Source organism: Epinephelus fuscoguttatus, linkage group LG15 (assembly GCF_011397635.1).
Source record: "Epinephelus fuscoguttatus linkage group LG15, E.fuscoguttatus.final_Chr_v1".
In the NCBI taxonomy this organism is placed as follows: Eukaryota; Metazoa; Chordata; class Actinopteri; order Perciformes; family Serranidae; genus Epinephelus; species Epinephelus fuscoguttatus.
In genome coordinates, this window is record NC_064766.1 from 14,908,154 (window position 1) to 14,934,252 (window position 26,099).

The 26,099-nt window shown below is 40.5% G+C and overlaps 2 protein-coding genes across 3 annotated transcripts; both read right to left on the reverse strand.

Annotated features, from left to right (window-relative positions):
- Positions 1 to 1,223: 1,223 nt before the first annotated feature.
- fcer1gl (Fc receptor, IgE, high affinity I, gamma polypeptide like) lies at positions 1,224 to 6,008 on the reverse strand. Its single transcript, XM_049598059.1, has 6 exons — positions 5,993 to 6,008; positions 4,529 to 4,708; positions 4,214 to 4,305; positions 3,328 to 3,366; positions 2,832 to 2,861; positions 1,224 to 2,607 (listed from the first exon to the last, which is right to left on the reverse strand). The coding sequence occupies exons 1-6, from the start codon at positions 6,006 to 6,008 to the stop codon at positions 2,542 to 2,544; spliced, it is 423 nt and encodes a 140-aa protein (XP_049454016.1). The 3' UTR covers positions 1,224 to 2,541.
- LOC125901982 (vang-like protein 2) lies at positions 5,513 to 25,703 on the reverse strand. Of its 2 annotated transcripts, none has more exons than XM_049598049.1 (8): positions 25,609 to 25,703; positions 13,045 to 13,418; positions 12,532 to 12,655; positions 11,385 to 11,992; positions 10,099 to 10,232; positions 9,678 to 9,813; positions 8,801 to 9,044; positions 5,513 to 8,546 (listed from the first exon to the last, which is right to left on the reverse strand). In XM_049598049.1, exons 2-8 carry the CDS (start codon positions 13,113 to 13,115, stop codon positions 8,286 to 8,288), a joined length of 1,578 nt encoding a protein of 525 aa, XP_049454006.1. In that variant the 5' UTR covers positions 13,116 to 13,418; positions 25,609 to 25,703; the 3' UTR covers positions 5,513 to 8,285. The 2 variants fall into 2 exon arrangements, with proteins under 2 accessions (XP_049454006.1, XP_049454004.1); XM_049598047.1 differs by lacking the exon at positions 25,609 to 25,703 and adding an exon at positions 24,998 to 25,584.
- Positions 25,704 to 26,099: the final 396 nt, after the last annotated feature.

Here is a 26,099-nt window from a genome sequence, read left to right on the forward strand (position 1 = left end):
TCTGCGCCAGGCCCCGCCCCACCGCACCACATGAACGCGCCCACTCCGTGCTGCGTTTACGTGGTGTTGAGAAAGTTGCTTTCAGTTCTGAACAACAGACATCCTGCTGCTTCATACGTTGGTTTAATTAGATGTATGTGTTTAAACAAATGTTAAGAATGATGGTTAATAATCACTCAGCTTGATTCAACCTTACAACACTTTACACAAAACAGAGAGAAAAGCTGATTAAAACAGATAAAATTAATAAAAAGTTATTTAAAACAACTCCAACAAAGTCTTCAGCAGAAAGGCTGGCTAACACAGTTAAAGTCTAATGACTAAAAGTAGCTTTACACATGTAGACGAGGCCTTTTAAAAGTGGTATGAATCTTTATTTCCCCACAGCTGTATATTAAAATGTAAGCTATTTTTTCTGTTTATCCAGCACTATGTCCTGAGCTCAGGCTTGGGCGTATATCTTTGCTTTCTGAGTGACTTGTGCAGCTTTGAACCTTCCATCAGGCTACACTGGAAATATATACTAAAATAGCACAAACTGAGAGAGCATAAAAGCCCCCCCAAAAAAATGCTGTCATTATCAGTAGACTTAGGAGATGCTTTATTTTATAGTGGACATTTCAATAGCCAAAAAAATCAGAGACAGAAATTTTAAGCCAATTTGTCATTGTAAAACTTGTTACTGTTAAGTAAAATAGGCAGTGCTTTTGGTATAAGATATCTCCAAAATTCTCCAAAAATGTTTGGCTGAAAAATGGCTGAAGTGGTTTTCCCCATTTCTTAACACATCACGTGGTGCCAACAATTCACATACACAAGCTTGAATTCTCCAGTAACACTTGAACGCAGCACAATTTTGTGCGGAATTCCAAATGATCCAGTTTTTCCAAAACAACCTGACTGTTTATCTCTGACAAAAAGATGCACCTGTTGTTTCAGCTGTTTATCAGTTGACTTAAGATGGCGACAGCCTGCAGCTACAACACCTGACAGCGACAGCAACATTCATTATGGATGCACAGTTTGGATGTACAGACACATTTTACCAAAACTGTATTATGCAGCATGTTGATGTGGAAAAACCCCTGCTGCATTCATTACCTTACTCACCCTGAGTCATCATCATCGTAATACTTACAATGAATCTGTGTTGACTTCTGCACTGTTACATGAAAAGTCCATTTATAAAACACCAGTTAAAAAACACTCAAGCCAAAAAAAGATGTACTCTGATATATTTATTGTATTGTCACCTGAAAGAAATCACTTCTCTGACATTGTCATGTTTAATGGGAATCAATGATAATATGAACAAGAACCAAGCAAACATATAGGTTTAAAAAATAGCTCCCTACTGTAAATTGCAGCTGTGACCCCAATCTGAGTAGGTTATCTTTTGTTTTGGAAGTTAAAATGGTTAAGTTGCAACAGACGGCTGGATGAGTGAGTGAGTTTCTTGTGTCATTGTGAAGAGCCTGAGGGGAAACAGTACACAGGTACAGACTGCATGGGCTGTTACGAATCTGTTTTGAATACATTTCCAGTTATGTTTCCATGTAAATAAGCAGGTGAGACTCTGAGTGAGGACTGAAGGAAGAAAAAACAGGATTGTACAGTGAAAGGGTGTGATTGCCCTCTGGTGCTGTTATACTTCTGCTGTTATACATGTATTTATTGTCACAGAACACTGAACACTGAAAGTATGGTGTTAAATTTCCTCCAAAAATTGAGATGATAAGACAAAAGGTAACAAAATTAACATGTAACATACAATGTTCATGTATTTATGGATTCTGCAATAAACATACAGCATATCACAGAAATCTATAACAATTAAAGGTCCAGTGTGTAGGATTTAGGGGCATCTACTGGAATGTTTTCATTAGTTTAAAATAACCTGAAATAAGAATCCTTGAGTATTCTACAGTAGCCCAGACCAACAAAACAACAACAACAACAAAAAAAAAGACACTGCCTCTGCAAAGGCCCGCTCGTGTTTTTCCATTTCTCTGTTGGCCATTGCAAGTATCCCACACAGGAGGAGTTTCAGTTCTGCAACATCACCAATAGATGCCTCTAAATCCTTCAATCTGGACCTTTGGCCTTTAAGAAATCATCATGGGCATTTGATTAATTTATATATAATATAGATTATTAGCAGATTAATTGCTGATAAAAAAATAATTATATGTTGCACTCCTAGATTTTCACATAAAGTGAAGTAAAAGCACTCCTTAATTCAGCAAAAAGGGAACACATGAACCGAAACAAAAGATAAATTTAAACTTCTCTTTTTTCGTAACTTGGGTGAAACCAGCTGTGAAACACAGAATGATGTGCAGTGAATACACACTTACTTAGCTTCTGTTAGTAAACTGTTAAATTAGCTTAGTTTAACATTTAATACATGCAAAGTTTAGAAATAAAAGTTATATTTTACAAAAGGAAAGGAATGTAGAAACTCTTAACATACAATGTAATATACAGTTTAAAGCTTTGTTTTTGTGCTCAGCGTCCTCTCTGCGCCAAATCCTCCATCGATCAGACGACTGGTTTTTTATCCATTTTAATGGTCTCATAGGTATCAGTGCTGTGAGAGGTAAGACCCTGCAGGATACACACACATACAACACTAGTGAGAAGCAAATAAACATCTCTCCAAAACAATGTTGTGAGTATTTCCTGCGCTGAGTCTACGTTTCTTTTCTGACAGCCAGGTAGGTGAATTAAAAAACAAAAAGTCCTTTACCATCCACTGTGCTTTGAGCTGTCAGTTTTCCTTCCTGTGCCTTTTTAAATGTCTTTTTAATCATTAGAATGAGAAGTCTCACCGCATAGATGCCTCCCTCAGCGGGCTTCTTCTGTGGGACAAAAACAGTTCAAAGGAATTATCATGTGTTGCTACAGGAAGAAACATTTCTTAACAAACACAACTGACTGTCAGATGTGTGAAATATGTAGTTCCACCTTTTAGTCTGTCTTTTTAAATCCACATGGGTGTGGATTGTTTTATTCATTGTAAGCTTTTAGGATCAAGAATAAAGTGTCATTTTGCATGCATGTAACATTTAGCAGGAAGTGGGATCTGACACAGTGTTTTGTATGAAGAAACACTGGTGGAAACTGTGAGTGTGTTCGGAGTATAAATAATGTAGGTTGGTGGTCAGCTCAAGCTTACAGGAAATGATAGGCTGAGGTTGGCTTTAGCAGAACTACTGCTTTTGAGGGTGAAATACCAAAGCATTAAAGAAAAAAAAAATTCCCAGCACATTTCACAGAATCAGAACTTTCCTTTTTTTCCTCAATGATAAAGAACTTTAATTTTACCTCAGCGGGATTGGGAGGTTCTTTGTCAGACGAACTCATCTGTCAAGAACAAACCAGAAAGCAAATATTATTGAGTTTATTTACAGAATATTAATCAGGGGGTGTAAATCAGACTCCAAAGTGTGAGATATAATTGGTAAAAGTGCTGAAATATTCAAGACAATATGAAGGGATTGCTTCTAAAATGAGAGGACGACTGAAGAAAGTTGTCAGATACATTGCTACAACATGAAATAGGGCTGGGCAATATATCAATATTATATCAGTATCGTGACATGATAGACACAGATACTAGATACCGTCTTAGATATTGCATATCGTAATATGGTGTTGCCTTTTCCTGTTTCGCAGGCTGCATTACAGTACATCAATGTAATTTTCTAAACTTACTTGACTGTTCTAGCTGTTCTATTGTTTGCCTTTACTCAGTCATTATGTCCACATTTCTGATAATTATTTATCACAGATCTTACTGTAAATTCAGTAAAAGCACCAATAGTCAACCCTACAATGCTTCCGCAATACTGATGTTGAGGTATTTGATCAAAAATATTGTGATATTTTATTTTCTCCATATTGTCCAGCCTTAGCATTAAAGTAAAAACATGAATAAGCGAAAATATCAAGCAAGTTGGGATCACTTACGGCAGAATAATCTGTATTTTTAAAAGCTGGTGGAACACTCAAGATTTTTTCTTCCCAAAATATAGAGAATTTTTGAACAACACTCTTAAAATATTGCCAATAATCACATTTTTGTCAACATTATAATTCTGAATAATGTTGACACAAGCATAAGGAACAGTTCTACACTTGCTTACACTCATCATGGTTGTGTGTATGTGTACGTGTGTGTGTATGTATGTGTTGTTCCTGTTTGTCTTACCCTCAGTCTGCAGTATAAGACGGTGAGAATGATGCCATAAAGGATTAGAATCCCATCCAGGATGTAACATACGGTCATCTCTCCAATGGTCACTGAGCACAGAGAACATATTCAATATCTTCATAACATCATCCTCATCATTCATCATCACCTCCAGCAGAAATAAATCCTGATGCCACCTCATCTATCTACTGTTAAACTAAGACTTTTCAGTGCCACAGGTATCTTGGAAATGCCCCCATGACATTGACTAATCCTCACTGGTGCAGACTGATCATCAGAGAGGCAGCAATACCAATACTTGTGCCATCTTACCAGCAGGATTGGAGATGAGATAAGAGGGTCGGTTTTTGTTGCTTCCTTGTCGGCTGTCAGCGAGATCTTTCAAAAAAAGCCCTGTGAAGCGAGCTCTTTGAGCAGCAGTGAACAGGAAGTCCGGGGCTCTCTGTCCGTCTTTTTGAAGCTGTGAAACCACACGCCTACCACACTGCCATCCTCACTTCACAGCAGTTCCTCTACTCCTCTTGTGAAAAACACTCTGCGTTTATTTGGTTAAAATTGCGCAAATACAGTGACACAGTGCTTTTAACACGATTCATAAGAACCAACACACTTAATCAGAAAGAAAAATCTATTTGGAACCAAGTCACAAAACCACAAGCGTCAAAATAGAGTTAACATACATGTAATCAGCTCCTGCGTGTTCTTCCACTTCAAAGACTTAAAGGAACAGTTCACCCCACAATCAAAAATATATATTTTTAGTCTTACCTTCAGTCCTTTATATCAGTTTAGATTGTTTCGGTGTGAGTTGCCGAGTGTTGGAGATATCGGCCGTAGAGATGCCTGTCTTCTCTCCAGTATAATGGACCTTGATGGCACTCAGCTTGTGGTGCACTCAGGATAATCCACAGCCCTTGTTGTGAGCAGTTTCATGTAGGAACTATTTTCTTTCTACTGAACTACACCTGCTAACCACATCATCTCACAGGAGGAAGTGGGCATCTACTCATGAATGACAGGCTTGTGCTCGTGACAGTGTGAGGTGCAAACATTAATGCTGTCCTAATCAGCTGAGCTGTAACGTTAGCTCGCTGAGTTGTGCTTGGTGATATCTCGAATACTCTGCAGCTCACACCGAAACAATCTAGACTAATAAACAGCACTAAAGGTCAGAAGACAAATATGTGTTTTTGATTTTGAGGTGAACTGTCCCTCTAAGCCATTTTTTTTTTCAAAGATGGCTTTACCTCCATCGACCTCCCACGCTCCAAAATAAGCAACAAAAGGAAGACATAGAAGGAATAAATGGTTTAATAATGGAAAAAGGCCTAACACACTATACAAGCTACAGTTACCAAAAGGAAGAAAATACAAGACAAATCTACAAATTGTTTTTTTACAAGCCTCTTGTTTTTCAAAAGTAAAAACATTCGGAAAATTGCATTATCATAACTTAGGCACCTTCAAAATAATAGAAAACAAGTTATTATAAAAAAGTTTTGGAGCCCAAAATAAATCTAACATGCATTTTAAAAAAATCTGCATTGGATGAAATGTCATACACTAGGACCTTGTATTTGGATATTTTTTTTTTTTAGAAATGTAAAGGGCTTTTGGAACCTGGAAAGAAAAGCAAACAGTCAGCCGTGTTGTGGCTCAACAAACTGAAGGCAGAAACAGATCGGCTCAAGTCTCAACATCAGGCAAGCTTCAGCGTTACAGTAAGTTTCGGGACCTGGAGGAGAAGGAGTCAGTGCGAGGACAGATGTGCCCCACCGTTGGTCCTCCGCATCTGGAGAGTAAGGCTGTCGGATGGAGGCGGTATGTTTCACTGTGCTTGTTTCAGCTCGTGGCACAAGGCGAGGCGGTGATATGCTACTGCTGCAGAGGAGCTGCAGAGAAGAGTTACAATCACACGTCTGGTTTGGGATTTTTGTTGAAATGCATTAAAAAATAAAAAATAACATAGAAGTCAGCTTGTAGTTTAACTACAGCTGCCTGTTCAGGACTGAATTCCTTACGTGTACATTATTAAAAAGCCTGGAAAAGACCATTTACACCTGGTATTAACATGGGATCTGTACCTGGATGATGACATCTGATAACAGGGTTTTGCATTTACACGTGGCTTTAGTACGTGTTTTCCTTGACTCAGTTAAATCAACAAACATGGTGTGTTCAAGGTCAAGAAAAAAAAACATTAAAAAATTCTTATGCCAAGGTCCAACTCCTTGTCATTTGCATAGCTTTAAACAACATCTCATGGCACGAAAAAGGCTAAAAAATGGAGACTGTGGAGATCTTAATATGTTTTTCTAATCAACACTTCATCGGTATCTATTAACCACTGCCTTTCATAATACGACTTTGTTTTCTGGTGTGTGATACTTTTTACCCTTTCTACCGTCTGAAATATTTTATTTTATGACATGTATCACAGTCACAACTAAGCAACTCCATCCACTGATGAAGGCCCCGAGATGTGGTTGAAAGCTTCGAAAAAACAAGTAAGTTGGACCTTGGGTTGAGAATGCTCTATTTTTGCTTCACAATTTGAGTGATCATCTGTCAGTTTTCCCCAAGCAGCTTAGGACAACAGGAAATTGAGGTGTTTCAGTGACCTTTCAACTTAATGGGTCTTTTTTTTTCTCTTTAAAACATGGTAAAGCTGCCACATCCTCCAGATATGGTCTAGCCGATGCAGTGGTAGATAGCACTTCTGAGCACAATTTGTCCTGCATGCATTTACAACTTACATTAAAAGACAAGTTCGGAGACTGTCTTGTTTTTTCGAGATTGTCATAAATGATGAGTTGATCCTTCAAACGAATTCTCTATGAAAATTATTAAGAACACATCATCAGTGAGTCACACCATTGCAGTGGGTGAGATGCCCCTCCTTATATGAACATGGGCACTGTATTTAATTTTGATGCAATCGTACAAAACTTCCTGAGACATAAATACTCAGTAGCACAAATTAGTCAGCGACTAAAAATAGTGCCCACTATATGCATCATTTTTTCCTACAGTTGTTGTTAAATGAAAGTATATGGTTTTTAACAAATGGTCTTCAAGACAGGGGGATTTTTAAAGTATTCTAACTCTTTTGCTTTTCTGGCCTTTTTGTGGGATTTGTTGATAATAAAAATTCAGAACACCTCCATGCTTTTGCTTTAACATTATTATCCAGGTAAGATATCATGCAGGTACAGACTGCATGACAACAAGAGGTATAAATGGGGTCTTTGTTTAGTCCTCTTACTAAAACTGTAAAATGAATAGTAAAAATGCCAGTGTAGAATAATACAAAACCTGCATATTTAGACAATCATGAATATACAGAGTCTGGAGTAGCTTAGGAATGTTCTTCCATTTTTTTTTTTTTTACAGTCAGATAAAAAGACATTTTGGCCTTCAGGCCACAGAGAAGCCACGTGTTAATTCAAAGCACATAATGCTACATTCTGTAAGTAAAAAAAAAAAAAAGAAAAAAAAGTCACACCTTTCTATATAAAAACAGTCCTTGTCATCTTAAACAAAACAATAAACTGACAGGGAACCAAAAGGCAGTGGTACACCAGCGTTGCAGTCAGAGCTGAGCTCCAGTTAGTCTGTTTTTAAGACACAAGGAAGAGGAAGTGACAAGTGTGATGTAATCCCCCTCCTCTGGTGTTGAGTCAGCACAGTAAAGTAGTCCAGTGGTTACAGCAACAGAAGAGGCAAAAAGACAAAAAGTCCCCTTTCAGAAAGTTTTCTTTTTTTTTTTTTACGGCATGTTGTAAAGACAAAGAGTTTTACAACACAGAAAGAGAAAAAGTCAAGGCATCGGTTTAATTCCAGGTTTGAACAATCGTTGAGCTGATCACAGTTTGATATCAGAGCATCTGTGATGATCATAACACACGAGGAGGATTCTCTTTGAATGCTTTCTTTGTCACAGACAAGAAATGATTGGATGGGAGTGGACCACATGGCCTCCACATGTCCCGCCACATCAGTGATCCAGCAGGAGTGAGCATGGAGAGAGGACAGCGTGGGAAACAAGAAGACTCTCGAGGAGATGCCGTCACACCGAGGTCTCAGACTGCAGCCTCATGACGAACTTGTGGCTCTTTGGGTCGATGAACTCCTCCCCGAGCCGCAGGAAGGGGAGCGGTGTCACTGTGACCACCAAGGAGAAGTCCAGGCGTCGCAGGGAGAACACTAGACCCTGACGCAGGGCTGAGGTCACCGGCTCCTCGCTCACTAGAGTCCACTGGCGCCCTCTGCCGTTCTGCTGCTGGTACTGCATGGTGGGGCCGGGGGAGAGGTAACGCTCTAGGAAAGCCTGACGAGGGGGAAGTAGGGGATTAATTATCAGAAATAAAACACTGGAAAACATTTTCTAATAGTAAAATATTTTTGTTGCTGTATTACAAAACAAAAAGTCAAATTTAAATACATTGAATGTAAAACAATGTCAAAGACAGTATGTGCAATGTGTGCGTGTCACTACAGAATGGAAAGTTCTCAAACTGAAGAATATAAACGTTCAGTCAGGTAAGTTAAGATTTTCTTGTCACTGTGATCACAGTCTTTTACCTTGGGCGTCATGTTGTGTGTGATGCAGAACTGCAGGTGTGTGAGGATGCTCTCCATGCTGTGGAAGGCCTGCTGCCTGGTGGTTCTCAGGTATTTCTGCATGGCTCGGGCCATCGGGGCAAAAATGGCTTGAGCCGCTTCCCGAGGATCCATCACCTCCCTCGGGTGTTTGGGGGACGAGGCCACCTCGTCTTCGTGGAGGCGCTTGATGTGTGTGAAGGCCTCTTCCACCGCTACAACCAACCTAGAGGGTTGGTTACAAGCATCATGATTAGGAGAGTCAACAGCTGGCTGTGCTCTGATGAACATGAAAACATTATAGGAAATATTAAAAGGATCAATTATTATTATCTGTCTGTGCTGTAATGCAGGCAGACCCAAGACTTACCCAGCAGATCCTCAGCAAACTGACAAGCCTTTTTCATAGCTAATATAAGGCGATGCCAGTATGTTTGTGCTTCGCTAATATTGGCTGATATTATCAGCCAAGCTGCTGATGTATCTGCTGCCCTTTCTAACTTTCCAAGTAACCATAAAAGTTTGATTCATGTGTAAGGCAAGACGACAAATTGAAACGCAAATTATTAGCCCGAGCCAAAACATAAATCATTTTTGTGTACTGGCAAACAAACTCCATGTTGCAATAAGCTCCCCTACTTTCCTCAACTCCTAAACCTTCCAGTGCGCCCACTGATCTGACATTAAGGTGAAACTGGGTTCAGACAAAAAAACAAATCATATATTGAAAGTTCAGCCAAAGTCTCTCTCTGTGCATTGTTACTATCTGCTTCTTGTTTACTGCTCCAATAAATCACACATCATGATAACTCCCCTGCTGTCAGATAACACCAGGTGTTGTAAGTATTTTCTGTCTGACCTGGCCTTGCGTTTGCGGACCCTGCGGTCCATCTCGGCCTCCTCATAGTAGAACTCATTGTGGGAGTTGTCTCTCCTCCGGGCAGCTGCTGCAATCATGGCCCGGGACTGACCTGTGGAGTTATTGGTGGGGTTTTCTACAAGACAGCACAAACAGAGGGAGGAGGGGGATGAGCGGAGTGCATCTCAGGTAATAAGCTGATGTTCATATTCAGGTGAGAGAAAGAGTAAAATAATGTTCACATTTGAAGTGTCACAGTCAAGGAAGAGCTGCTAAGAAAATGATAACAAATGACCATCAGCTGCTTTAAGGTTTAACGTCATATGTCACTGGATGTGTCATCTAGTGCTGACTAATAAATGACAGTGAATACAAAAGCTGGAGTCATGGATTAGACAACAGGCGTCAGAGCTGTACTTACCGTCCAGAGAGTAAACCTTGAAGCCGGTCATCTTCTTGGACAGGATGGACTTGGGCAGGTTGAGCAGGGCAGGGTTGTAGACGGAGAAGTCGCTGTAATAACGGTCCAACACCCAGACAGCTGCCCGCTGGATACTAAAACACAGTGTGTCAATCATCAGTGCTACAGAAAGTACAGGTCTGACATCAGCTGCAGACTGAACAAGGACAGGATATGACAAACAGTTAATAGCACACCAGTTTCCAAATAAGGATATTCTTCCATCTAAGCAGTGAGTGAATTTGTTCAGATATTGTAAAAAAGTGAACTCAGGTTATAATGTAACAACCCCACCCATTAGTCAGCAGTGTCTGTGTGGTGTACTGATTGATTGTGGGAAGAGTTAGTAATCAGAGCCTTCTGGTGGCACTTGGGCAACGTTATAAATGGCTCTGCTACTCATTTTCTCTCTCTCTCCAACAGGCACCGTCCCTGGTGATGTGGCAACCGTAGTTTATTTTTTATGCTCTTTCGTACATTCTATAACATTCTCACACATCATTTCCTTGTTTAATCCTTAAGAAGTGTGTGTCTCTCATATTTGTCATGACCCAAGAGCCAGCAAGGGCTCATTTAGTCTGGTTATAGTTAAAGTAACTTAATTTCCTTATCATCCATTTGGTGAAAGCGTTTTTTAAACCCAAATACACACCTCAAACCATTATTACCTGTATTGAGACAGCTGCCCCAGGACCCCAGAAGAATTTAAAATTAATTTGGGAATATGCACTACTAAGTCAAATTATTAGCTGGCATGACAAGGGCCTTAAAGTAGATGTTACTTTATTATCTGATCTTCAGGCTCTGACTTGAAGAGGGACGCAATTTAAGATCACCATTAAGTTTTCCTGCATATATTTAGCATATTCTGACATTTCTGTGTTTACTCAGATTGACAGACAGCAAATTTGAGGCCAAGTATCCCAGCACAGAAAAACTATGAGTATTGCACTAAAGAGCTGGGAGTTAATAGGGCCTCAGCAGCTAACTGAAGCTTAACTAAGAAAAGACAATAAGATGTTTTTAATAGCTCAGAAAAGCTCAAAAGTGGAACTCAGAGCACAGAATATTTTGTTATACATGTATCTGGTTGTCTTTCACTGTCAAAACAAACTGTAGCCTGATCTTATTTTGTCCCAAATGGATATCTAATGTTTTTAAATCAACTCTACTTTCATCTCTGTACAGTAACAAAAGTATCTTTGTAAAAAAACCTTTATCATTATGTTTGCCATTGTCTCACTGACCTGAGGTGGCCCACGTTGTAGAACTTGCTCGCTCCATCCGTGCTCCGGACCACCTTGAGGCAAAAGGCCGGCTGCAGGTGTCGGACTTCCAGCAGCACCAGAGCCAGGTACTGTATGAAGAGGAGGGCATCCACCAGTGAGGCAGCGTACTCCACAATCCCCCTGTAGTCCCTCTCCCTGGGCTCCAGCACCCGCACGCCGTAAAACAACCAGTATGACGCCACAAACAGGAACACCAGTACCATCAGCAGGCAGCGGAAGACAAAGAAGCGTGGGAGCGTGGCACGAGGAGGCCGGAGGAACAGCGCCCAGGAGGAGATGAGTAAGACCAGGAGCTTGAAGGCCAAGGAGACGTACAGGCCTTCGCAGGGCGTGCCACAGGGCTCGAGGGCGTCACGCCACAGGACCTGCGGGAGGATGAGGAAGGCTAAAGGCGTGACGAGGGCGAAGAAGCTCAGGCAGCCTCCCAGAGCTGGGCCAATGAAGCGCTTGCACTCCAGCGGTGTCGACTCCTCCAAATCTTTGGTGACGCGGGTCAGGTCCTCGTTTGAGATGCTGTGTTCTGAGGTGCCGGTGACAACCGTGGTGGTCTCGCCCCAGTTATCATCCTGTTGGACAGAGATACAGATTTAAAGATTCACGTGTGTTTTGGGTTTAATTCCACTGCCTATAAAAATACAATACAGTGAAAAAGCTGAAGAAGAGGGCCCCAAAGTTTTAATTTAAAAAGTAGGAAATGAAAAATGAAAAAAATACAAGATTATCTGAGCTTCTCTGCAGGTTTTACCTAAATGTTTGGTCTTTTTACTACATAACTGAATAAAAGAAGAAGTTAAAATTGATCATATTATATAAGATATTAACCCCTTAACCTCCTCACACCGCTCTGTATACACATCATCTGTGGGCAGACCAAGAAGGGTGACAGGTTGGTTAAGCTTAAATACAAATGCCTCTTTACTATTTAAAGAAAGACGTATCTTTCACTTCATCTAGAAACAAACATCCTCAGTCCATTTTAATGAACACATGCCTTTAAACTTAACGTAATATGTCTTCAATATTTTAAGACTCACACCACCGGACAACACCTGCTTTTTCCCAGCTGACTGACAAGACAGACAAGGGTTGAAATGCAGTGACTGACCCTCTCATCTCCACGCGTTGACTCTGCATCCAGCAGCGGCTCTCCAGGAGTCTGGATGGTGACCGATTTGTCTCCACGACTGCTGCTGTCTCGGCTCTTGGAGCGGTGGCGATCCCTCCGATCCCTGGGAGACAAACACACAACGACACAACGTTACTGGATGCGTTGCAGTACTTACATGTGCTCTACCCAAACAGCATCTAATCAAGTTGCAGGAGAGAAGCATGAAGAACTAATGTTATGTTACTGAGCACCAAACACCGAAGACAACTTCTCTTGAGCTAAGAAAGGTAGCCTTGCTGCAGCGTGTGGTGATATGTTTTCCATCAAACACAACTGGTTTTGAAATGCAAGAGCTGGGAGAACTGTCTCAAACACTTAATCCTTTAGTTTCTCTACAAGATTTCAAATTTACTGCTTGACAGAACTTGAATACATTAAGTGGTTGTTAGTAAAATGCGAGTAAGAGAAACTGTTTGATGATGTCATCTGTGTCACCGCTGTTAGACCCACCTGTGTTTGCGGGAGCTTCGGGAATGTGAGGACTTGTATGAGTAGCCCGAGTACTGCGACTCGTTGTCCATGTCTCGGGTCGGCGGTGAGCGGGCTTTACGAGCCCCGCCTCCTCCTCCTCCCCCCGTGCCGCGCTGCTCGCCGACTCCTCCCAGCTGGCTCTTGCGCTCGGAGATGGACTTGGTGGTGAGAGCCAGGGGCAGCTTGAGCAGGTCAACCTTACTCCTGAGGGAATCTATCTTGGAGGCCGATGAGGAGGGAGCAGGAGAAGGGAGGCGGGTGAGTGGGGGAGGCTACAGAGAGGAGGAGAAGAGGGGTGGGAGAGGACGGTGGGTAGGAGAGTCGCAGCAGGGGAGAGCTGAGGTGGCTGTGATCTGAAAGACACAGGCAGAGGGAGAGTGATGGTTAAAACTGGAATTCTTTGAACGGTTTCACATCAGTATCTGCTGTGGAACACAGACAGCTGTTTCTACTCTGGATTATGATGCATGTGACTGACTCAATTTGAATGACTGTGAGCATATCAGTCATAATTATTCACGCTAAGTGAATGAACATCACTAAAAATACAGAGGCAGGCTCATTTTTCAAGCCCTCCTTAGTGAGCTTCCTGCCTTGTCTTTCTCACAGCTATCACACCAAACCATCTCGACAGATACACTTAATGCTCTCCAGAGCCTATTCTGAGCTTCCTTTGTATATGATGCATTATGGGCTTGGTGTAATCTACAACATAAACACCATTTGGAAACAGTTCCTTCATAACTGGCATTCAAAAAAAATCAATGAGCAATAAAATCAGGTTTATGCTTCAATGTGCCACTAAAGGCAGGGAGGAAGAAGTCTTATGCTAGTAAACAATGACGGAGATGCTTTTAACACCTGGTGAGTAAAACTGAATGTAAACATACATTTAGTTGGTTTACAAGGAAACTCCACAGGGCTCCTTTATGTGACTGATGTGAACCAACCTTAACTACCAGGACTGCACAATAATCAAAATATTATCAAAATCGCAACAGGGCCAAGTGTAATATCCAAATCACAGGAGCTGCAGTTTTTATGATAAAGGTAAAATGTCTCACCACATACCATTATGTGACATGAACGAAGCATTGTGGTGTTACAAAGAAGCCCTCTCCTACAAATCATATTCCAGACGTAAGGGAACATACTTGCAAAAAAATCCCATCATCATCATCATCATCTTTTTTTTCAGTGAAAATGACATGCAAAAACAGCCATTTCAACTAAAATTACAACCTCATATCGCAATATCTGTCAAATCGTAAGTGCTATATCGTAGGCAACTAGACTTGCTTGTGTTTCTTGAAGACGTTTCGTCTCTCATCCAAGAGGCTTCTTCAGTTCTAAATGTTCTAAATTCTTGGATGAGAGGGGAAGCGTCTTCAAGAAACGCAAGCAAGTCCAGTTGCCTACGATAAAGCACTTACGATTACCATGACCTGGATGAATGAGAATCTTCACCGACAATATCTGTCAAAATATTAATTCAAAAATAATAATTTTGGGGATACTGTAGAGCCTTATTAATGATACAGATTACAGTTTTATGCCAAACCTATTTTAGTTTGCCCACATACTATGCTGAAGCCGGCCTTTTACTAGATGTTGTCCAATCAGCATACGACATCCCTCTGTCCTTAGGACCCTCACAGCAGATAAGGAACCCCCCCCCCAAAAAAAATGTTAGAAACCTCAGGAAGAGCAACTGGGGAGGGATCCCTCTTCCAGGACGGACAGACGTGCAATAGATGTTGTGTGTACAGAAAATATCAACAATGAAGAAATAAATGACTACCACAACTTCCCCGAACACAAAGTGAAATCTTAATATTGCTTTTCCCCCAGAGAACAGCCCAGAATCCAAAAATATTCAATTTACAATTATATAAAACAGAAAAAAGCAGCCAGCCCTCACATCAGAAGAGCAAGAACAAGCAAATGTTTGGCATTTCTCCAAACATGGGCCATTTGTTTCAGCACTGGTATGTATGTCTAGTTTTATTATGCCAAAATGATCTAAATGTTTCAAGTCTCCAGAATAAAACTGTAAAGGAATCACAAAAATATGAGGAAGTTCAGGTATGGAAATTGTCTGACAGAAATATTGACATAGAAAATAGTCCCTGAAAGACGATCAGGATCAGTATCAGGTTTCAGGACAGCGTATTGGTCAAACATGCACAGAATCAGTTTAATTGTATAAATATGATGTAAAGTGACTCTTTAAATGAAGAGTCCATGTGTGTGGCTGTTGGCTCCTGTGGGAATCAAACCTCTCACCCTGGCACACAGAGTACTTTGATCGACCCTCCCAGTCACACTAACACACATTAACCCACTTCAGTTTCAGCTCTGTGTTCTTATATCACTTTGTCTTCCGGGTCTTGGCTGAGGTTAATCATCACACGACTGTATATCCTCTCACCAAGAAGCCAGCTTTAGCCGCCGTTAGCTCGGACACAATGGCAGCCATATTGGATTACTGTGTTTTCACAAAACTTGTTTGCCCTCTCCCTCCCTCTCCCCGTCTCACATTCCCTCCCGCACTCCCCTCGTCCCCTGGGAAACAGGGCCTCTCCGCTGCCATGGCGATGAAAGAGGGTGTTCAGCTGGAGGGGGATTGGAGGTTGACAGTTGCTGTGGAAACCTGACCTTACGCCGCCCTCTGCCACTCTGTTCTCCACGCTGGCGAAAAATCGCCAAAATAAAAGTGTTGGCATGACGGATGTTGGACTGTCATATGCTGGTTAATTGATAAAGGGCGGGTGACGCTCGCTGGCTTTGATTGGACCTCTGTGGGAAATAGAGAGGGACGTTAGCTGCCATCGCTGTCGTACGGGGTCCTGGTTTAACTTAATGTGTTTTCTTCTGCTCCATCAACACCATTGTGTTTAAAATCCACTTCCCTTCAAGCCAAATGCTGCGCAACAACGAAACTGTCTGTGGGATTTCTGTGAATTTGTCCTCATCATGCTCTTTTTTAAAACAATCTTTCATTCATATTCTGTCTTAGGGAGGAAGCTCCCCTCATGCAGCACCAATAAACCCACTAAGTCTTACCAGAGAAGCGTTTGGATCATTGCAGCCATGTGCAAAACCTCAACATGCCTTTTCTAAACCACAAAACTCAAATGACTAACAGCCTCTTCCTGGTGTATCATCACAAGCTTTTATCTTTAGTAATGGCAGAGGAATGAGCATCTTATGTACAGAGTCGTGCTGTGCTTTTATGCCATATAAAGTGCAGTAAACTGCTTCATGCTGACCACATATGTCTTTGCAACGAAGAGGACTCTGAATGTCACGCAACACGAGCAAATACACAGTTTAGATATTGTACAGTTGCATGGCATTATACTGAAAAAGCACTTTAAAGACTGCCAAGAGTCGAGATCTGCTCTTCAGATAATCGCTGCAGACTCACATGAAGAAGCAGATTTAAGTGAAGTAAAGTACACAGTATGCTGAGGGAAAGCACAAACCACATATTTTTCAGACCGGCAATAAACTAAATCTAAACAGTGTTTTTATCTAATGGTTGTGTCAGTTTAGCTGGAACTTGTCCTCCCAGACAGAGAAACATTGGCCAAAGTAACAATCTGAATTATCACTTGGCCTCCATGTTTAGCCCGCCACCCCATAAAAACAGCAATTAGGCAATTACAGTAATACTGTCCATATTTCAAAGCAATTACACTGCAAGAAGAGTCATTCTCAAACTCAGATCACAGCAGCTGATTTACTGCAGTCTCTATCAGGAGCAATAAGGCAGCCATAGTGTTTTTGTTTACATGTCATGACAACTTGCATATATCTGTCCATATGCTCTGTGACACTAAATGTTTTTAGAAGTTTAAGGGGTACAAACATGTTAAATGTCTATCTCATTAGGTATAACAACCATAGCCAAAGCCATCCCTATATGTATCAAAACACCTTACAGAGAGCAGTTAAAAGGACCACGAAGAGAGGTCCCCAGTGACTGCTTAAGGTGGAACACAAACATGTCAGGCAGAGCAAGTACAAGTCAGTCAAATCAAAAGGGTTTCATCACCTCATATTATGACGTATGTTATGTGTTACAGTTTGTTTTCAGGTGGTTGGAGGCGGGTCAAAAATGTAAAGAGATAATGCTCTTGGGAGTATGAATGTCCCTGTTAGAGTTCCTGCTTACAATTACCTGCTTAATATCAGGGTGGTCACCAAAGCCAAGAGGATTCATCCTCTGGTGACAATGAATATGATAAGTTTCAAGCACATTTTGCAAATGGTTTTTGAGTTACAGAATAATGGTTAAAGGTTTAGGTCAAGGAATATTTTACCCTGAAAAGCCTAAAATAAAAGATTAACCCTCTGTGGACCATGAATATCTATAACAAATGTAATGGTATTCTGCCAGTATTTGTTAAGACGTCTTGCTCTACATTGTGTTGTGTGAGGCAGGATTACTGAATTGGCTGAATAACCCCCCTTAGGGTTGGGTAAAGTTGAAAGTACTGCCTGAGGCTTTACTCTGAAAAGTTAGGCTATCCAGTTATCCTCAGTTATCTCAATTTAAATATCTTTGGGTTTTGAACTGTTGGAAACACAGACATTTTTGGACATCATACTGACTCGAATTTTTATACTGTGACTAGTAAATACAGCCAGAGACCACTGATAAACCATGACGGCCCACTTTGGATTCATTTCCTGTGTCTGTGTCACGTGGGTTCGCCACGGGTAGTCACCCTTTTGGGAGACTAACAGCAGTAATGAGTCCCTTCATTCCAATGGGAACAAAGAACGTGAGTGCAGATTATTGTCAAGTCTTTCACCACATAGTCGCCACATATCTTAACATTCTGCGTCTAAAATGGTATTTTACAGAAAGACAAATCAGGAGAAAATTAACGTTGTTTAAGAAATATCTCTGTTTCAGCAACCCGCTCTCACAAGATCTGGCAACACAGGATCTCTTTTCTCTGTAGTGCTGAACCATTTTAGTTTCACTGCAGTACTGCCAAAGTCACTTTCCAACTGGATAAACAAAAATTTAAAAAAGACTGACACCTGAAACCATGAATCAGAAGTTAAAACCAATATAAAACCTGTGTTTCTTTGCTTAATGATACTATTACTGTTATTATTTAACTGTTTTTGTAGGGTAAAGAGAACGCAATTAGGCTGATATGATCTTGTACCACGTTGATATCAGATATTAAGCTAGCCGCTAAACAAGCAACAAAATAAGGAGCAATCATTAAACTTGTACCATATATAGTACTGTACGTTTACAACACTCTACAATGAAGTAGGGAGGTAAGACCTGCAGGGTGTACCATATCATACTATTGGCGCAGTAGTGCTAGTATAGTATCTTTGATGCAACATTCTCAAAGATAAGAATATAATATATCTTGTGAGGTAAACAAAACTGCAAGTTGTGATATGTCTTGTCACAATACAATGAGTATTGAACATACAGTAAATTCAACTTTATGACAACTCTATCAATATTATGTGTTGAATAATAATGCAAATATTATTTAGTCAAAACAAACAGAACTTGTGGTGTGATTGCATTCTCAACTTTTGAGGCTACTGAAGATAGTTTAATAGAGTATTTCTCTCTGACTATAGGACTGCTGAACTTCAGTGTAAAACGGAGGCCTCATAAAGATACTCTTACAGTTTTCATTCTGAAGGACTGACATCAACATTTAGCACTGACCTTTCAGCTGAATGAAACGACATGACGTCACAATGTTTGACCTTTGACCCCTTATCCACATAATGAGACACATATGGTATGAAAAGCATACGAACAGTGGTTAGGGTGGTCTCCTAAAGTGGAGCCTATGTGAAACCTCATGTCTTTCAAAAGAGACAAAAACTTAAATAGAGCAAACAAACTGGTTTGCAACTCAAACCTCACATAACCTTGCCAGGCAGGATGATATAACCTAAAATTACAAACTTTCATCTTTACTTTTTTAGGTACACCGGTTTATGGTATTTTCTTTATAGTGTTGGTCTGCTTATGATACATTTTAGTCCTGAATGACCAGTTAAAGATTCTGGACTTCCAGACTGGATATGTTTTTCTACCAATTTAAACATGAAGATCTGCTTTTTAATCATGGTTAGTACTATGAAAACTATAAAAGTCTATGAAAACACTTGTATAACGTCTTCTGTGTCTCTGGGGAATCTGCAAAAACAACCCTGATGATGTCACAGTGATATCATTGGGGTTATCTCAACTTTGGCATCGACACAAATTTAAAACAAGAAGTCTTTGTGACAAACGGGAGTACGGAGAAAAATATGATGTTTGTATGAGACATACGACACAGTCGCATTATGGGAAATGTAGAATCATTGTTTTTGGAGCTTGAGCCTTGAGTCTGCTTTAATTTTGACTATCTTTTTAAAAATCTGTCTCTCATAAATTCCATTATTAATTCCCTTTATCAAACTAACAATCGCTGAGGGGTCCCTTGGGACATTTTGGGAAATACCCTTATCCACTATCTTGCTGTGAGTTAGATGAGAACATTGATAGCACTCTCATGTTGTATGGTAAATATGCAACTGGGGCTAGCAGCAGATTATCTTAGCTTAGCATAAAGACTGGAAAAGGGGGCAAGTAGCTAGTCTGCCTTTGTCCAAAGATAACAAAATACACCTAGTAGCACTTCTAAATTTCACATTTATCACATTAGATCTTAAAACAGTATTACAATGTCAATTTGCCACCTGAAGTAGGGGCTAGGGATGCACCAATCCGATATCTGGATCGAATATCGGCCCCGATTTCATCAAAATAGATGGATCGGGTATCGGAAATTGCAACCTACACCTGAGGCGATCCTTTCCCTTTAAATCTATTGCGACGCGAGCTACGTCATACGTCATGGAGCGAAGGGGAGAATCTGCTGTGCGAAGGTATTTCACACTATTTCAACTGCTGTTGCATAATTGTTTATTTTTGTTAAAAAATAAATAGATCATCATTGCATTAATCTGTTTTATCTTGTTTCATTTTATCTTAGGAAGGAACTGTGTAGTCATCAATGCCTGATGCCTCTTGTCTTTCTGTTCTAGATGTAAAGGTATATAGCTTTTTAGGTCAACCATGGCATCGGATCGGTATCGGGTATCGGCTGATACTTCAAGCCACAGCATCGGGATTGGTATCTAAACTGAAAAAGCTGGATTGGTGCATCTCTAGTAGGGGCTGTGTGTTGGACTATTACTTGGCCAGGATCAATTGCCAGAGACACAGCAGCCGAGACACAGTCCGGCACATAACCCCACAGTTAAACACCGCATTGTTTATATACTTCTATTTTTGTAAAGACTACACAAATGTGATATAACATGTTAATTAATGAGTTTCAGAGGTGCTACTGGTGGGATTTTGTTACCTTTTGACAGAACCAGACTTGCCCTGTTCTCCTATTTCCAGCGTTTCTGCTAAGCTAAGCTAACAAGCTGCTGGCTGTAGCTTCATATTTATTCATCAAATGCTCAACAAGAAAGCGAAGAAGCACGTTTCCCTACTGTAATTAAACGAGATAAAACATGACCACTGACTGCCTTTACTTGTAGGATCTTACAGTTCCTTTCTTCGGGAGTATCCCTTACCCCTGATCAGCAATAGGTACAACACCATTGACTATACATAAAATACACCTTCAGTTTGAGACGAGCCCATCTGTCTCTCTGTCACGCTGTTAGTAAGAATATGATAGTAAACTTGATCTACAGAGGTGTGGTCCAGTTAAGATGGATAAGGTTTCCTATTCATCCCAGTGTCCTATGGCCTACTTAATGAGCTTCACTGGGACTCTTCTCAACGACTTCAGTAACAGCCTTACAGTTACATTAACACACGGAGTATAAAAGGTCTATCTGAACACAAGTGAGCGCTATAGCCTGTTCTGAAAACACACACCCTGTTGATTATGGCTTTTGATCAGCATCTTTCACACAGGTTCATTTTCATCCTACTCAGTTACTGTTCCTGGACAGCCATTGTTAACCAAACAGTGGTGTGATTCTTAAGGTCATTTCAGGATTTAGTTATTTTTTTGACACACAACTCATTCATTTCTCACGAGCCTGCCTCAAAGTCAAAGTCTGACTTCTAAAAAAAGAAAATGACCCTTGTTCACTCCCCTCTGGGCTGAATTAAAAGGGCTGCCAACAACAGGCCGCCTCAGTAATCTGTGTAGGTGTGTGGTCTGAGATTAAACAGTAATGGTTTTGGGCTTCATGCCTACTAGTGCCACTCTTGGATGTTTTTGTGGCTTGGGCCAAAGGGAGTATGAAGCCATTTAATAGCCATCATTAACTGATAGCAGAGATAACTGTTTTCTGCTCCTTTTGGTTCAATTTATTTGAAAAAAGCAGTCAAATATAGTCTACATAACAGAATAAGCCTTAAAACCCCAACATTTATGATGTGTACAAACCTAGAATGTAAACTTCTCCTTGTCTCATTAAATTTCCTGGATATATTACAGAGGACGCGACCTTAGTGCTCTAAGTGGTATCTATAAGACATGCTTATAGACACTTAAGGGACCCCTAGTTGAAAGTTGCCATTGGATGCCTCGTCAGATTCTTAATCTTTGATCAGACATTGCCTCATTTAAACGCTGATTTCTCCTACATGCTTGGCACATCAGAGAAGTTTTAGTTCTGCAACCTCACCGCCAGATGCCACTAAATCCTACACACTGGACCTTTAAGATAGTTCTTATTCGGCTGCTTTTAGTCCAGACAAAATTAAACATGTAATTGGAAAGAAATTGGCTCTTTTTTTCAAAGAAGAGCTTTTTGGGAGAAAAAAAGGTTTCTATTTTTGAGGGTGCAGTTCTGGTTTTGGTATCACTGGCACCAGTATTGAAACCCTTGAACAACACCTCACACTTATCATAATTTTAGCTTTTTTTTTTATAGCTTTTAAACTTTTTTAGCTATATATATTTTTTTGTTTTCCACTGCCTCTGACTGAATCTTTATTTGGTGTTTTTAATGGCTGTATTTTAAATCTAATGCCTCCTTTGTAAAGCCATCTTCAGTGCTTTTTGTAAGACATGTGCCACATAAATTAACTCAGCCTGCCTTGAAGAAGTGAAGATTCAAACTGACTTATAAAAGCAATGAAAATCAATCAGGAATTTTGCTGTAAATGTGAAGCTCGCGTCAAAACAAGCAGATGTAGGCTTTTGCAACATCTATTTTCCCAAAGGCAAAAAGAAATCAAGCTGTCATCAAACATTTCAAGCTGCTGGCACAGGAACAGCAGCTGTCAGGGTGGAGAAACAATCTGGGCCATCTCTGAAATGACCAGCTCCATTTAACAGCCATTTGAGGCCTGATATACCAACTGTGAAAATAAGCGTGCACACACCCAGGGTCCAGCAGGGGAAGAGGCTCATCACTGTACCAGGGCCACACACACACACACACACACACACACACACACACACACACACACAGGGCTGACCACCACCCACTGCTGCCTGCGACAACACCAGTAAAACCAGCGAATAACAAGACAACTGCTACTGTCAGCCTTGGTGCACACATGGCCAGCAAACCAGAGCAGGTGTGTGTGTGTGTGTACAAATCTAGCAGGACATGGTTGAATCAACAGGCCCTGTCCTCTGCTCAGCACTGTGATTCAAAGAGACCCCTGCACACAATCTGTCTTCATATCCAAACAAAGTATTGAGGAGACAGGAAGTGGCTCAATGAGCTGAGATGATGAGATAGATGTGGTTCAGATACAGGACTCTGGTCCATTAGGCAGTGCAGAGCCTATATATTTCATTATAAATCCAGTTAGAGAAACATGTTTAAGAGCCAGTTCACCCAAACCATAAACAATATTACCCTTATAGTTGTGTCTAGTCATGTAGTCTCAGTTTTATATTCTCAGGTTTTGAGAAATCTGCTGCTGAGACTGAGTGCAAGAGAAACTCAGCAACAGCATGCCCTTTGAGGAGCAGTATACCAAGTTATACTAAATTATAAACAGATGTATCAGACAACAGTTTTTACTAGGAATGGTTCTCTACCCATTGAAAACAGCCCACACACTGTTAGCATGGGCATTAGCCCTCCTAAAGAGAATGGAGACATCCTAATTGATGTTTTACCTTTAAAGCCATCAAGGTTTGCACTACAGCTGATATACTTGGTTAACCTGGCTAGTTGAAGGACAGAAACTAAACTGGCATCGATTTACTGATGACTCATTTTTCATACTTACTAGTTTCTGGTAGGGATGGGACGATTTTTGATGTTAACACAGATAAAAAAACACTTTCAATAACTCAATCGTGGTGATTTTTCATTATCAGGATAAATGTGAATATTGTGTCCATTTGCACCCAAAGAGACTGCTGGGTACAATTGCAACGATTTATCGTTTAGTTGTCAACTCTTTGATTAATCGGCAGTTAATTTGATCACTGACTAATCAACTCAAGTATTTTTTTAAATTAAAAAAAAAAATAAAATCTGAATTCTCTGGTTCTGGCTTCTTAAATTTGAATGTTTTCTGGTTTCTTTGCTCTTCTATGACAGTACACTGAATACCATTGTGTTATAGATAAAACAAGACATTTGATGACATCATCTTGGGCCTTAGGACACACTTTTCGCCATTTTCTTACATTTTATGACCACACAACTAATCGACAAATTGAAAAAATTAATCGACCGATCAATTTCCAACGAAAATTATCGTTTGTTGCAGCCCTACAGCTGGGCAAAACAATAAAGAGACTGCAAAAACAGGTTGCATACACACCAATTGCAAAGAACTCAAAAGATCTTCATCAATCATCAGCATATTTCATATTTAAAGAACTGATGCTGTTTCAAATAGTGGAAGCACCTGGCATTTTAGGATTGAAACATTTGCTTCTAAACAACATGTAAGGTTAAGTGACCCCAGTATATTTTAAGGTCATTTCAGAATTTTAAGCTTTCTTTAATGATTGTCTGGCTAATATAGTGAATCGAAGTTATTTTTGCCAGGACAATCATGACTTTATGATATTTTCTCTGTGTCATATCATTGTAAAATAAATATTTAAGCTCTCTGACAAACCTATTTTGCACCTACAATGTTATTAACCAGATGTCATTACAGTTGTGGCAACAGATGAATGAGTATAATGCCTTTTTGCTTCCAGTATAAAATGTTACGACTGTTTGCTGATAATATAATTTTACAGCTTGTATTTCCTGCTATCTATTATTTCTTGAGTCAGACATTGAATACATGTTTTCATCTAAACAAGCACTTTTTAGAAGTCACCTTGGACTGGATTGGGACCTCTACTATTTCTTGACACTTTAATGACTTAAAGATTAAACATAACATGAAAGCAGTTGGTTTAGGCAACACCGGATAATTGTGTACATGTACTACATCAACATGCATAGTCACATAAGGTTTCAATGCATGTGTGTCAACAAAATCTTTAACTGTACTGTGATATTACTGTAAATTTCCTGTTACAGTCTATTTAAAGTGTCCCTCTGATGCTTTGTGGTATTTTTATGTGCTGTTTTATCACTACAACATTCCCACTGGAAGCAGTTTACAGTATACTGTGGTACTTTGTATCACTCTGAGTATTTATTGCAGTATACAGTTTATTTCTCGCAAAGAAACTATCTTGCTCACTATAAATAAAGAACATATACAGCCAGCTGCTCTCACTACAGCTGAGGAAATCAGGGCCTGTTGCTACTGCATCAACATCACAGTTTCAGTTTGGATTTCAACATTTGAACGGCGCAATAACTCAAAAGCCATTTGGACACATTTCCTGCTGGCTGCAGTAACATGGATCAAGAGTCAAGCTGCATCAATAATTCAACAATATTCCACATGCACAAAAGGCTAACTTACTGTGAGGCACCGGGAGCATGTAAGGCGAATATAAAGAGTTGTGCGACCTATAAAATGGAAAAAGGAGGGTGTTGGAGTACGGCAGGACAATGGGAGACTCCCAGGCCCCACCGGTCGCGTCCTGATGCCAAATTATCCCAATGCTCGCTCCCTTTCTTCCGCCTTTCCTTTTCCAAACGGGACGCCCTCGCAGTAAATGAATGGACGCACTCAAATTCCCAGCAGTCCTTCACCAGGGAGAAAATTCAAAACCCTCGGCCTACAATCAAACTGGACGCGAGTGTTCCCTCCATGCGCATCTCCCTCTGAACCATTTTCTCCTCTATAAACATTTACAAACACATCACTGTTCCCAAGACGCTTAAAAACGCTCCAAAGAGCTACGTGGCCTCGGTGAGAACAACAATGGGGCCGATGAGGGTCCTAAACTTCCCTGCGGTTTCAAAAAAAAAAGGCGACCATCGCGTCCCGTCGACTATTGTTTGGGGAAACCGGAGATCTCCGGCGCCCCAAATCCTCCCCTCTCCCTCCGCTGTTAGAGCAGCGCACATGCGCCCATAATCACCACCGGCAGCATTTCAAGACATTTTCCACACAAAAATACTACTTACTTATTCCAGATTGTCCATTCAGGTATTTTCTCACTTTCCACTTTCTTTCCACTCAGCCGTAGCACCGTGCGCCCCGCCTCCGCTCCACTTTGGCCCCTCCTCTGTTTCCCCCTGGGGGACAGAGCCTGTGAAACAGTGTGGTTGAGCCACAACGCATTTATTACCGCACACAGTGATGCTGCTCTGAGGAGAGAAGTGCACAGTATAATGTCACAAAGTAAGTGGGCCCCTTGGCTCATGAAACAGAGGAACAGTAATGAAGCTGCTGAAAAAAATAACCCTTCAAAACCATCACCACTATCATCATCATCATCATCATCATCACTGAATGTTGTTTTTATAGGCTGACCTTTATGGAACTGTAAAGAAACATTTATGTGTCCAGAGCTGCAACATTTAAAGACATTTTGATAGAAGAACCTCTTTACTAACCAAAGAATGAGTCATTTTCCCTGTAATACTCCTGCAAAAATAAATTAAAAGCTGGATGA

Coding starts and splice junctions, on each gene's coding strand:
- LOC125901982 (XM_049598049.1), bottom strand. CDS start 13,115: ATGGACAACGAGTCGCAGTACTCGGGCTACTCATACAAGTCCTCACAT. Junction 11,993..12,531: donor CAACGCGTGGAGATGAGAGG/GTCAGTCACTGC, acceptor TCTGTCCAACAG/GATGATAACTGGGGCGAGAC. Junction 8,547..8,800: donor CACACAACATGACGCCCAAG/GTAAAAGACTGT, acceptor CCCCCTCGTCAG/GCTTTCCTAGAGCGTTACCT.
- fcer1gl (XM_049598059.1), bottom strand. Junction 4,306..4,528: donor TCTCATCTCCAATCCTGCTG/GTAAGATGGCAC, acceptor CTCTGTGCTCAG/TGACCATTGGAGAGATGACC. Junction 2,862..3,327: donor AACCTCCCAATCCCGCTGAG/GTAAAATTAAAG, acceptor TTTGTCCCACAG/AAGAAGCCCGCTGAGGGAGG.